At 35.2% G+C, this 14,609-nt stretch overlaps 1 protein-coding gene across 5 annotated transcripts in view; it reads right to left on the bottom strand.

Annotated features, from left to right (window-relative positions):
* LOC149910843 (eukaryotic translation initiation factor 4 gamma 3-like) overlaps positions 1–14,609 on the bottom strand; it is a 73,774-nt gene that overhangs the window by 24,592 nt on the left and 34,573 nt on the right. For all 5 annotated transcript variants that reach the window (XM_090119729.1, XM_090119737.1, XM_090119748.1 and 2 more), the window contains 5 exons: positions 7,603–7,661; positions 6,954–7,079; positions 6,099–6,161; positions 4,819–4,901; positions 2,805–3,453 (listed from right to left, as the gene is read on the bottom strand). In XM_090119729.1, the coding sequence (XP_089975855.1) occupies positions 2,805–3,453; positions 4,819–4,901; positions 6,099–6,161; positions 6,954–7,079; positions 7,603–7,661 (980 nt within the window). The remainder of the gene's footprint in view (positions 1–2,804; positions 3,454–4,818; positions 4,902–6,098; positions 6,162–6,953; positions 7,080–7,602; positions 7,662–14,609) is intronic.

The following is a 14,609-nucleotide window of genomic DNA, read 5'->3' as shown; positions in this document are numbered from 1 at the left end:
GTTTAGTTATGCATATTACCTATATGCATGGCACGAAAACGTATAAGCCATGTCTCGAAACTTGTCGAAAACCACCATTGTTATATTGAATAAATGAAAATTGGCCGGCGGTCAGAAATATCTTGGGACGAAAGCATTCTTTGATGGAATATACTGACTATCGACAAAAATGGCAGGCTAGAGCGCAACCGAAGTTGCAATATTGCAGGGGATTTCAACTTGACAGTAATTAACTACAGCGAACTAAATTAACATAATGCACCGCTTGCACATCCAAGTGACGATTTTTCGATCGTACCAATCACTTTTTGTGAACCAAGTTTGAAATCTATAAATAGAGACGTGCGGTATAATTTCCACGTGGGAGTTTTCAGCTCTATCTCACTGTACCAACCTGATTGTCAGACTATAATAATTGCGTGGCACTGATCACTAGAATGTTTCCGATATTCAATTTTATTGAAGTTTCGAACGATCCCTGGTACGACGAAAAACGGCAATATGGTAAAAGAAAGTCCAACAAAAGGTCACTCAAGGATCTAGAATAGCTTTTACTGTTAAGCACTCGTTTCACTGCGATCACTTATTTCATAACTTAAATAAAAAAATGTATAAAATAAAAACTTTACAATATATTTTACTAATTTAAAATTTCATTAATACAATGATTTAAATAATTAAAACGCAGCCATGCTCGCCGTGACTGAAGTAAAATCCGCCATGTTGAATTGTTCCATGCGGACAGATGACCTAGTGTTGTGCGCAGGTACGGAATTGATCCGGTTATACTCGCCCTCATTTCTTAGAAATAATAAATAATGGAAAAGAAGCTGATATATTATACTTCGTAAAAGTATTAAATTTTACTTATTCGCTATTTAATTTACTTTTAAAATGACTCAATATTTGATTGAAAAAATTGTTAGTTCTTGGAAAATCGATTCTGACTCGGAATCGATGATGTGGCTTAGTAACGATGACATTTGACTCGTTTTGGAAATGTCATCAAGATAAAAATAAAACCAGATCTATCGTACACGTAATAACGAAAGCAATGAAATAATTTACAATAATTTACTTGAGTAATTATTTTCCAATATACATATTAAGATAATAATAAAACCGAATATTTTTTTATTTTCGTATGTTCATACGTTAATAAAAATAAGATTTACTTAGTACAAGTTTAATTTAATACGTATAATATGTTTGATTAAAAGTTAAGAATTATTTCTTTGACGATAACTTTTAAGCAAAATTCCTCTTTGATAATATGTATTATGATATGCTCAATTGATTTTTATTTTACAATGAATAATTTTTTTAAGACATTTGTTGTTATACGTTTTATTTTGTCATATTATTTGCTAGTGGATTTATATAGATTTACCTACAGCCATGGACGTATAAAAAAAGACGGACGCCGTATTACGAACAAACAACGTGAAGCCACCGTAGTAAGCTAGCGATCGTGTAAAGACAATGAACACGCACACACTCTCACCATAGTAAGCTAGTCGGCCGCCATTACGTCGTGAACTACCGACTGATTAACTGCGTCACTGTTTCACAAAAAATATTTAAAATGCCGCCTTGCGTGGTTAAATGGCGTCGCAACAGTACAATTTTAAATAACTGTACGGGCTAGCCGTACATCCTGACTCAGCGCTTTACACGATCCTATTTCATTATGGTGACAAGAACATCTTCACCCAGTTGGTCTGCGCTCGCGGCTCGTGTAAAGCGCTCGGGGTGTACGCGCTATATCAATTAATCTCATTATCAATCATCAACTATCAAATATATCAATATCATATTATCATCATTAGTTTACAGCAATCAACAATAAAGTGATCAAAGGCAATAACTTGTTTTACATCATCAAACTATCAAACTATCAATTTATCAGCTAAAGGAGTGTATGGGATATCATATCATATCAATCAGCAGCCCATACAATAACAAAACACAAGGGATTACATTCCACAGGGAAGCAAGTTATTTCTTTTATGTTTTAATGACAAAATTATTACGGCAAAATTTATAGAAAAAAATACAGCCGCCATTGTCATCAGGACAGCTGTTGCCATAGTGTTGCCATGGCAACATGGCACTCACACATAGATGTGTCGCCGCCATTACTAGGCTTCACTCAATGTTTAGGCGATACTCCGTCCGTCTTTTTTTATACGTCCATGCCTACAGCTATTATGTAGATTTTTTTTAGTCATGGATAAGATACATCGTAAAATAAAGAAGGTATGCAATGTGCAAAATATACTTTGCTTTTATATATGTTTGTCACTGTAGGTATTTATTTCTTTTTTTTTCAAATTGTAGTCTTGCGTGTAGAGTTTGTTTGTAGAAAGAATAGTCAGAAGCAGATTATTTTTCATGAAGTGATTATAATAGTAAAGAAATTGTAAAATATGTAGGTATATTCTCACAATGCTAAAAATTACCGAAATGGTGCATCAACGACATCACAATATTAAATCGTACCATAGAAAAAAAAAGGGAAAATAAACTGTGTACACAATATACTGACAATAATGCAGTTTCGTGGGAATATTTTAATTAAAATTTCATGCTATAACGTGCTCGTGAGATAATAAGGGCCACTTAGATTTTATACTTCAAAAGTAATATTTGGTAGTTAAAAAATTCGATTCACTATTAATTAAAATAATATACATAAATCCCTGAAACAGTCTTAAGTAATATATTATTTTATTTTTTGTGGACATTGGAGGTGGCTACAAACCGTCAAATGGCACTTATTTATCCGGAGGGGTGGTACTTACCAACAGCGGTGGGCCCGTTGGGCGTGGGCCCGGGGGGCTCGCGCGCGGGCTCTTCGGGGCGCGCGCGTTCGCGCGGCTCCCGCACGCGCTGCGGCTGCGGCGCGGGCGCGGGGGCCGGCGCGGGGGGTGCGGGGACCGGGGCGAGCGCGGGGGCCGGCGCGGGGGCAGAGGCCGGGGCGGGGGGTGCGGGCGAGCCCGCGGGCGAGGTACGCTCCGGCGCTTCCGCTTGCGTCGCTTCTTCTGATTGCTTTTGAGTTTCATTCTGAGGCACGTTCGGTTTCTTTTGTTTCGGTTTCTGCGTTTTACTATCTACGGCTATAGACTGAGTTTCACTACTCTTTTGGTGTTTAACGTTTGTCATTTTAGGCACTATAACAGGACTGTCGGAGATCGCCGACACGACCGGCGTCTCCACTTCCGCTTCGGGTCCTATATTCTTATTATCATTTAATATATCAGACTTTACTATATTATTATTAATAGAATTTATTGCATTCGCTTGAGGTTGCGTCGGGCTTGCGGTTGTAGCAGGCACTTCGTTACTTTTAGGTACAAAGTTCGATTTGGCAGCGGCCTCGCAGTTCGTTGGCTGGTTGGCGGCTTCGCTCACCATCCGGGTGAACTCCTCCACGATGCTCTGCGAGTTCTCCTGCTGTGTGCAAACACTGCTACTTCAGACATTTATGTCACTCACCTTACTCATTACTTTACTTTTTACTATAGAATTTAGAAAATTAAAAGATAGTTTATGCTTTTTAATTTTTACACACACATTGTTTTATTTTTGCGCACAAGGAATTGGTACTTTATATACAAAATGGTATATAATTATATAGCACAATTATTATTTTTGGTTATTATACAAAACAAAACAGAGCGAAAGACACATTAATCTGTCATAATAAATAGTATATATTATGTACTTACAATAATCTTAAATAGGTTAATTTTAAATTAAACTTATTATATTTACAAACTACAAAGTAAAATAGAGGTTTATTAAAATGTATTTTCTAAATAATAATTAATACAAAGATTACCAATACAATAATATTAAAATATACATAATAATATGTTTATTATAAATATAATATTCTCAATTATTACATTTGGAATGACAACCAATCCAAGAAACGTTTGCGATACATTTTCCCATAAATATTTAGTTTGTGTATTTTCTAAGATAATGCAAAGGAAATAATTTTTTATGATAAAATTATATTCTATATCTGCACCTGGAAAGTAATGTTCGGGATGGATGGTTCATAAACAAGTATATCGAGTACCAGGTATAAAACTACAATTTTGATGTTAAAAAGGCACTCAAATAAAGGCAAATAAGGCAAAAGAATTGAAAAAAAAAACAGAACTGGGACTAAACCTCTATGAGTGAGAAATGTAATAAATTGCCCTTTTATGTAAAGCAAAGGGAAAGAATTTCCCTTTTACACGACTGATCCATGTAGGGTTATGTTTTTGTGTGTTTTGTTGATATGGTGATGATACAAGTAGTCATTAGGTTATTCGGTATATTCAGTCTAAGCGGCTTATTTTAATGTTTTAGCTCTTAAAATACAAGAATCCAGGCATCCACTGAAGAAAATCTACCAAATATCTGCTATTTCAGACAAAGAGATACTATAACTTCTATTAACTTAACTATTCATTGTTTAAACACATATTTTCTTCTCCCTTTTAAGAATAAAATAACTGGAAGGCGAAAGGGACGAAGCACTGCTTAAATATATCAGCGACTGATTAAAAAAGGGTCATTATGCTATAAAAAAAGTATGTCATCAACAATTTTCGTTCATATGAAGTACTTAAACTACAGTACAATAAATTGAATACTTAAATACATTCTAATACAACAAACTAATACCAAAATACGTATAATACTTGATTACGAACAACAGTGCTTAAAGTGTCTTCCGTTACTCAAAGTGCACTTTACACTAAAGTGCACTTTACACTAAAGTGAACACTTTACACTAAAATTAGGTGAGCATCTTACCGGTTGCGGCGTTTGCCTCTCACTGGACTCTCCGCTCACATTTTGACTATCGTTAGAATATAACTCCGTAAATATATCTTGTCCTGTGAACAATGTTTTATGATAATGTTGCTTTTAACAGACATAGACTAAAATAAATAATATTAAAAATAATACACGTATTTACATAGAAACTTAAGATATTAAAAACTACATACAATACCTGTGTATTTTATGCTATCATTATTATATTATGTCGATTATAACTTTTAATTTATCCCAAATAACAGAAAAAAAAACTATTTAAAGACCAAAAGGATATATGAATAACAAAATAGTAATTTTAATAAATTTGCCCACTACGAAATTTTTAAATAAAAAATGCCACATGCAAAGAAACATTTTGTAAAACGTAACCGTAAATACTATGTTAAAATTAAATATATTATGTACCTATACCTAATAGAGAATGCAAAGAGTAATGTAACTTAAAGAGAAAATATTGGATTTATCATACCTTTATAACCATTTATAAGTTTAAAGTCGTGAGTGGCATATCGAGCTAAGATATTGTTCTAGTGTACTTCTATATTGAGAGGCGGAGGTTCGAATCCTGGGTTAGTTTTATTTATTTTATTAAAGACTTAGCTGGTAGGTGATGATAAGCGACACCGTTCATGATATTTTTGATAAAAATAGTAATACATAGTGGTCGCGCCAATATAAAAAATATACGTAAATATATTTCTCGATATGAAAGTGGACTGTATTTGATCTACGTGGTGTTAGCAAAGAGGGAAAGACGGGAACATACGGCACATACCTCGTCGGAGGGAGTAGCGTCCAGAACACACGCGCCGCCACGTTGTGAGGGTCCTCCAGCTCGCGGCGGGCAAGAACGGCGTCCAGTCCCACACTCCACACAAACACACACGCGGCGGTGAGCGCGACCAAGGGCCGGTGCACGGGATGCCCCGGGGGTGTTACGAAAGCACAATGCCTGATGATCTAGAGAGCCTCGCGGAAGCTCTCCGGCGGTGGCCGAGTCCCGGTCCTCGCGAAGGAACGGAGCGAACTCGACTGACTCCAGCGACACGCACGACGCGTTCACGTCTTATTGGACGCTAGCGCCAAGATGGCGCGCGGTGATTGGTTGTGCTCGTATGTAGGGAAGGATGAAGGAACACACCACAAAACAATAAACATTTAATTTCTACATTTACTATTTTAATTATATTGGCGTTACCACATAGTAATAATGCTATATTTAGTATAGTAATTATTGCTATAATAGTACTCACTAGTGACTGGGTTAATAATAGGCAGCCTGTGGGACGTACGTTTCGCTGGGCCTTGTCGGATACCTGCAACAATGTATATGTATGCTCTCACATATAAACAACAACACAATATTGTGTTTATTGAATGAGCTTGCTATAATATCGCTGTGTGATGCAGTAGAAATTGTGTCGGTGTCGTGTGGTGCGTGCGTATATGGTACAAGTTCTTGGGAAGTGTGCGTGTACGTGTTATATGGTTGTGTGAGGTATATGTGCTTGTACTATACAATTGTGTCATGTGTGTGGTATATGCGCGTATTCTATATATGGTCGTGAGTGGTTTATGTGCGAGTACTATATTATGGCTGTGTATGACTTATTTGCGTGTACTATATGATTGTGTGTGGCATATGTGCTTGTACTAAGTATATGATCGTTTGTGCTATGTGAGTGCACTACATGGTTGTGTGTGTTACATGTGCGTGTACTATATGATCATGTATATTTTTACATGCACACATCCGTACATGTGCGAGTATTATATGATTGCGTATGCTTTAGTTCTTACAGACGAACAGCAAGTTGTAAACGGCAGTGGCTACTTTGGCCGTCAACGCAAGCCGACGCATGCAGTTTGCGTTGACGGCTAACTACAAGCGATTGACGTTCGGCGAAAGCCCTTGTGTCATGTGCCATTACGCACTGTCGACCAGTCGCCGAGTCGCATGGACGACTGACGACTAAGTGCGCAAGCCCCTATTTTAACTATAGTAAGTTTCCTTCGCCGGCGACTGAATCGCCAGCGACTAATCGACAGTGCGTAATGGCTCTATGTGTTTGTACTATGTTGTGTGTGTGTGTCAGTACAACGTTTACCAGGTATCGGCATGTGCGGCGCCGGCTGGTGCGGCAGCGCGGGCGCGGCGGTGGCCGGCGGCACGAGCGGCGCGCTCCCCCGCCCCGCGCCCGCGCCCGCCACGCCCTGCCCGTTCGGGTAGTAGTCTGGTGGACATTCATCACATTGAGCTATTATTATAGAGAGGACACCACGAACAAAACCTGTGTAACAAGCGCGGCGGCGCGGCCCGGCTATTGAGTTACACTTTGTTGATATTCTGCCTCTTATTACTTATAAATTAATACCAATCAATGTAACAAATAAATATTGTTTATCTTATTAAAAAATATGAATAAATTTATCAATTAAAACCAATCAAGGAAACAAAAAAAATGGCTTCAGACGATTGACTCTAACTCGTGTTATAAATAGTTTAGTAGCGATGCCCTCTCTAGTACGTAGTACATGGTAACTCAATGATTTTAAATAATATAAAAATAAGTCGGGTTTTCCTTCCTGATGCTATAACTCCAGAATGCACGAACCGATTGCCACGGTTTTACTGGCTTAAGAACAATAAACAACATTTCACTTACCAATTAGATATTTTACTAAATTAATGTACATAGTATTTTTGATAACACTTGTGTTCCTAAAATCTATATAGATAAATAAACAAATACTCACATTGTGGTGTGTGACCCGTTGGTGTTGAATAGCTGATGAAGGGCATATAGGGGTAGTACCTGTGAATATTGATAAAATTTAATACTAGTATCTTACTACTTAAATTCTAATTTCTTAAGTAAATAATTACGAATATTTCAGAAAAAAATCTCATCATTCACATCATCAGCATCAATGCAGAGACATGACTCGAATCACTCAAATCATAAGTGATTTTCAGCAATCATTATTTCGTCCAAATTTTATTTAAGTTTATTATACAAAATAAACTTCTGCAAAATTTCTTTTTTCCACAATAAAAGACATATGCATTAAACTTACTACAAAATATAGATATAACAAGATATCAATCACAGATTAGACTAGTACATGCACTAAGTATGTTGCAGTGAAAATTTCAAATCTGACGGCTATTTAAAATTCCCGCGAGTCCTATTTTTGCGCGAAGACAGGATTACGGCCGTGACGTGACCTAGTTCCATATATGTACTATTATTGATTAATGTAGGATGCACTAGTTTTGTTACATGCAGCAACATGTGCCTCGATGTTGTCAAAACAAAATGTGAAATATCTTGAAATAAGGAGATTTTCTCGACTTTTGTGTGGATAGATGGAATTGTTAGGGCCTCAAAATAATATTGCAATGAAAAAATGTATTCAGGGTCTCACATAAGTAGAGAAAATACGTTTAAAGTTTGTATCGAAATAAGGGCATTGTCTCCATCGCCTTTTACCGCGGAAGTGATCAAGTGCTTGCTTGTAAAGTATTGTGGAGTCGAATTTCATAAACAGGATTCTAATAACTATATATACAGTGCTAATGTTTGTGCTGTGAGCATGATAAAACATTGTGAAGTGAAGCGGACCCGTATTATTAGCATATATTCATTAGCATGTTCTTTTTCTAATCGTGTAACGAGGTGTATCAGATAAAAAAACAAACATTTTTAACCGTTTGTTACGTATAGAATGTGAGCAATACATGTAGGAAGCATTCATACTACGTTTGTATCAACGGAAGCTCTTTTTAAAGTATGTATCATACATGTATGTATTTAGTTTTTTAAATCTTGGTGTATCTATATTATTGTAATATGTATATGTAATAAACATCTAACAGCAGATCTATATGTGTAATTGTACCTGAAATTGCCAAGAAACTTTCATTTCCGCTGTCATTTTCATGATTTCAATTGCCGTTTTATTTGTGATATAAACGTATATTGCATGGCATTCGCATATGCTGACAACATGATATTAAAGACAGTGCTTTTATGGATTGTAAAAATAGTGCATTTGAAGAGATCGCTTGCTTTATATATTTTATGCATAAAACATAATAAATAGCTGATATTTTGTGTACTATTCTGTGTGTTGTATACAACGTGAATTATGATGTGGGTGTTTAAAGAAGCTATCAATCATTCTACTATCATGATTATTAGCAATATCAATAAATACAAATATGGTTAAAAATCATGCATTTGTGGTGTGGGGTAATAAAACACAACCTCTTTTGGGACATAGAACTTAAATTCACTTTTTACAAACCTTTAACAACATATTCAAAATACCCTTCATGATTTACTTTGTATATTATAATAAAATATAATTACATACCGTTTGGAAAAAATTCAGTAGTATTGTTGAGTGTATTGTCAAAACAGTAACATAATTTATAAATTTGATGTAGATATGCAATCAACACACAAAAATACTCCTGAACATTTGTCTACTTGAGACCAATGTATTCAATGGGGTCAAAAGTTATAGTGCATTTAAACTATATATGGAAATGGTCTAGGAAATGATTTACATAATTTTAGGGTAGCTTGGTGAATGTCTTTAGATGGATTTCTTTTTATTAATATTTAAAAGTGGACGGTGCATACATGAACATAATGGTTGATGTAAATCAAAAGTGATACAATACATATATTCAATTATTTTTCTTTTTTTACAAAACAAGCGCTTTTCGAACATTTTACACCAATAATACCACTGCCTGAGAGTTAAGAATATAAATACTTCTATATATTTCTATACTATAAATACTACATACTATAAAAAAATAGTTCCTTCTAGTATCTATTAAAGAATTTAAAGCACATTTCATCAAAATACATAATAAAATGTACTTCAAATTCCGTACTATGGATATATAATACAAAACTTATGTTAAATACATAGTACAGGATAATTATTATAATAAAAAATCTATAAATATGTCTTTAATACTTTCTCCATTTATAATACTTTCCCTGTTTAAAAATATTCATAAATATATCAAATATTGTATTGTTCACCTTCTACATACTCACTACTCACATAACTTCTCTGGTGAAAAATATCTTTAAAAAAACACTTTCAAATAGGAAAACACCGCGTATGGTGAATGTCTTCTATAGATAGGATTTTATTAAATCTTTGTATGGTTTGAGGCATTACTCCGCATATTTTGACGTAATTGACTTTGTCTGCGTCTGTGAATATACCTATAATCGGATTATAAATTATCTTTGTTATGTTACCTTGAATATACTACGATTTTAGGAACCAGCCCGTTGCAACACTTATTTATTCAATAAATACTTAGTCTGGCCATTAATATTGTTATAATATAAAATAATGAATTTGAATTTGGAATCTGTCATTTTTATCGCTTTCTAATTTTCGCGCCAATCGGTGTTAAATACTTTTGTGATATGAAAATCGAGTGGGATGATATAGAGAACGGAATTGCAGTGAAAAACTTGATAGTATGGCATGAGAATATGCTTCTTTTTATACAGTAAAACAATTGCTTTTTCTATCATCAATAGATTTTGCATATGCAAAGAAATTGTTAGTATTTTGAATATAACATAATATCGTTATTCATAGATTATTAGCAAGCGTAAGACGGATGAATATCAAACATGCTCAACGTTAATAATCAAGTTTTCTCTTCTGCCGGCACTCCCGGAGTGCATGCAACCAGTCTTTTTTTAATCTTTTAAGTGTTTCTTTAACTAGTTTACTTGCAGAACAATAAATTAAGATAAACGGATTCTTTTATACATTTTCATTCATTATATTCCTGCACCTATCGATCAATGCCAAACTTAACAAACTATATAACAACACTATTTTGTATTCTTAATAATAACAAGCAACCCAGCCTATCAAAATATTAGAATACTGATCTAAAGCTACTCTATCTATCGTCGTTGGCCTGTAAGTCTATTACAGACGGTTTATGGTGCTATGCCTGAGTAATGCTTTTGGTGTCCAAACAATCCAATGCGGGATCGACATACTTTTCCGCAGGTCGGTCAGGGGAAGTTTGCTGGAGCAGGTTCAGTGTCGCCTTGGTGACGTTTCAACCTTTTGCTTGCGAGTATCCTGAACCATGCTTCGTCACAGGATCTGCGGCCCCCGGAAACAAGTTTGCGCCACTCAGATCGATCATTAGCGAGCTTCTCCCAAGATTTATAATCAATATTGAAAGAAGCCATGTCTCTCTTTGCATCGGCAACTGCACCCAGCATAACGCGTCTTGGCAATCGAGAAGACTCCATCCTGTACACATGCCCTAGCCAACGAAGGCGTCTCTGTTTGAATATCGTAGTCAGGCTAGGTAGCTGTGCGATTTAAAGAACCTTCTCGTGGGTAATCTTGTTTTGCCACCTTATGCCTAAGATCTCGCGTAAGCTGCGCATGTAGGAGTTCAATCGACGCTCTTGTTTTGCATACGACGTCCAGATTTCAGCCCTATACAAAAGAATGCTCGAGATGGAAGCTTATCGCTTATAGCTCTATCTATAAAGCCAGCAATAAGGAACTACTTCGATAAAAACCTCCAACTAACCCTCGTTTCTCATAACCTTTTTATCGGGTTCATTGACCCCTCATTCCACAAGCCGTGATAATAATCAAAACTACTTCTTCTATCCACATTGCCATTAAGAATGTCAACTACAGAAGACTTCAAACCTCTATCAACGTGCACAAATCCACAAATTTGACGAAGTGGCCAAAAAAATGCCCTATATCCAATTCGCTGTCGAAACGTTTTAAACTGGTCACTACAGAGCCCTCTAATCGAACCCACTTGAAGCGCGACGAGAAACCTGAAGGGACCATAGATGGTGTTAAAATAAACTTTTCTTCAATGTAATGACAAAGTTTACCGTTACACCTATCATAAAAGTGACGTAATTTTTTCGCGCGCGTGAGCAACAACTGCTGAACGTTATTTTCTTTTTTGATACGTAATTCTTTATGTTTTGATGTGCAGTAATGTGTTATTGTTTACTAGATTATGTGCTCTTTACAGTGATATATAAATATCATAGTGTTTCAATCGCCAAAATTCATAATTTTAACTAACAGTCAACTACTGCGGGTGAGTAAACACGGCCAGTTTTGTTGTTGTATTACGGATTATTGAAATTAGATTTTTAGAAAAGAATACGTTATTTACATGCAGAAACTGTGTACATTAAGTAAAATAATAAAATAGACCTATCTAGAGGCTTATATTTAAGCAGATTAAGCATTTATCGGACCAAGGTGGCCAACGTAAACAAAGATCGCCTAGTGCCGAGTCATTTTAATTTGTTTATATAATAGATTTATCATGTATTAGACTACAAGCCCGCATAGGACAAAAATATGGGTCAAATGAACCACCAGGGGACATATCTAGAACGATAGCAGAGCAAAAAATAATAAGATTCATCACTATGCCGTCACTTGTAAGCTGTCCAACTGAGTGCAGATGAGAATTGAAAAGTACAGGTAGACTCGGTAAATTTTGGTCATATATTTTTGTACGGCATTCTTAACCATCGATAGATCCATTAAAAATAATAAGAAACCGCTCAGTGCCGTACAAAAATGTGGGTCCACCAAGTCGGAATTTTTATTTAATTTCCGAGAGTTACCGGGGGTAAATTTGGTCATTTGACCATGTACGGCATCTGTGTCATACTATTGCTATACTGCTTTTAATCCATTATTCCGCAACGCCGTACAAAAATCATGGGGACAAGGGGAAAAAATCGAGAGATGCAATCCCCTCTCTTTCCCCACTCCAGGGGGTCATTTGACTAAGTACGGCTTCGGTTCCAAAACATTATCTAGCACTCAAAAGTACTATTAAAAGCAATGCCGTCAAAAAATAATTGTTCTTTTAAATGTATACCAATAATCATCTTAATTTCATCGAATTCTTGATATAAAGAGCTGTAAGGTCATTTGACCCTGTACGGGAACTTTTTTTTTAACATGATATTGTAAAATTCAATTGTTGTATAGTATTGCCGTTCAAAAGAAACCGTTCTAAAAAAAGTTATAGAGAAATGCAAAACCAGAAATTTTGTTAAAGTTTAAACATCGTAGATTAATGAAATATAATAGTTTTCTACACTTTATCCGTTGTTTTAAATAGTATTAACATAGATAAATTAGGAAAAAACGATGCCGTACATTTTTGTGCAGACCACATCTTTTAGGCTGATGAAAGCGACGAAAGCTACAATTTTAAGGGTGCTTTATGGCCATTTGATACAGTACGGCATTAACATATTTTTACCCAACTACGGCAAAGCAAAAGGAGGGTTATGGTTGTTTACAGATCATGTATGTATGTTCATCTATTCCCTCGTAACTTCTAAACTACTTATCAGAATTCGACAAATGACATATCATTAGAGGCGTCTGAATTGTTCACTGGATAACCAACGACCAGCTAGCTAAAGGCTATATGGGGTTTCACAAAATCTAATGTGGCGCCCTCTAGCGGACAAAACATACAGAGTAAAAAAATAAAGTTAAGATAAATATGCAGTGTTTGGTATCATTTGAAAGCGCTTTACTTGTACATTTTGAATATGTATATATTACTATATATTACTCTGCGAAACTTTTTGCCAATTCCAACAAAAATTATGTTAGCGCAATCCCTCCTTTTCCCTATCCTCGATTACGCGGATGCGTGCTTTCCTGACATTACAGTTGAGAGCATGGAGAAACTTGAGCGTCTACAAAATCTTCTAATACGATTTATCTTTGGCCTTCGGAAATTCGACCATGTATCTTTATATCGTAGACGACTCAAGTGGCTCCCCATTCGCATGCGACGTAATCTCCACTACCTTCAATTGTTATACCGTATCCTTTTTGATCCCATCACTCCTTCCTACCTTAAGAATAACTTTTCATTTCTACACTGTGAAAACTACTCTCTCCGATCCGTTGACAGACTTATTTTGAGTACTCCATCTCGACACACAAACTTCTATGCTGATTCTTTTACTGCCTCTGCTGTTAGTCTATGGAACTCCTTACCACTAAAGATTAGACTTGCTCCCTCTTTTTCCTCATTTAAAAACCTTGTTCGGAAACATTTTTTCTTATCAGCCTTTAATTCGGAATAGTATATTTATTATATATGCATTTACATTTATTAGTATAGAATATATTTTATATACTTTATGTAGCTTTATGTATGTATTATCATTAATTATTTATTTATTTTTCTATTATAATATATTATTGTATATATTATGTAGGGTTATTTATAATATAGTTATTATACATGTATGTATAGTTATTTATGTGCATATAATGTACTTTTTGTGTATCATACTTTTTTATTTTCATGTTATTTAAATTCTAATTCTACTTCCAAAAAATATTATTTACTAAATATTTCGCTTTTTTACCGCTTGGTTGCCTGGCAGAGATCACTGCTTAGTGATAAGGCCGCCAATTGTACTACATCTTTCTAGAACCATATATATATTTTTTTTTTATTGTTTCTTATTGTTTATTGATTGTATTACAATAAAGTGTAATAAATAAATAAATAAAAAATACTAGCATTTGCTTGTGACTTTACCTGTATTCATGGACTGATTGCATATAATTCACATCTTTTCGTTCATAGCTTTTTTATTAGTTCATCAATTTAACGGAGTCCATTCCACCTGACTCCGACTTTCCAAGGTGATAATTAA

This window comes from Colias eurytheme, chromosome 1, assembly GCF_061535395.1.
Source record: "Colias eurytheme isolate Ceu_HAF_F1 chromosome 1, ilColEury1 Martin Lab GWU primary, whole genome shotgun sequence".
Classification (NCBI taxonomy): Eukaryota; Metazoa; Arthropoda; class Insecta; order Lepidoptera; family Pieridae; genus Colias; species Colias eurytheme.
The sequence above is the reverse complement of the archived record's forward strand: the minus strand, read 5'-3'. Positions and strand labels throughout refer to the sequence as shown.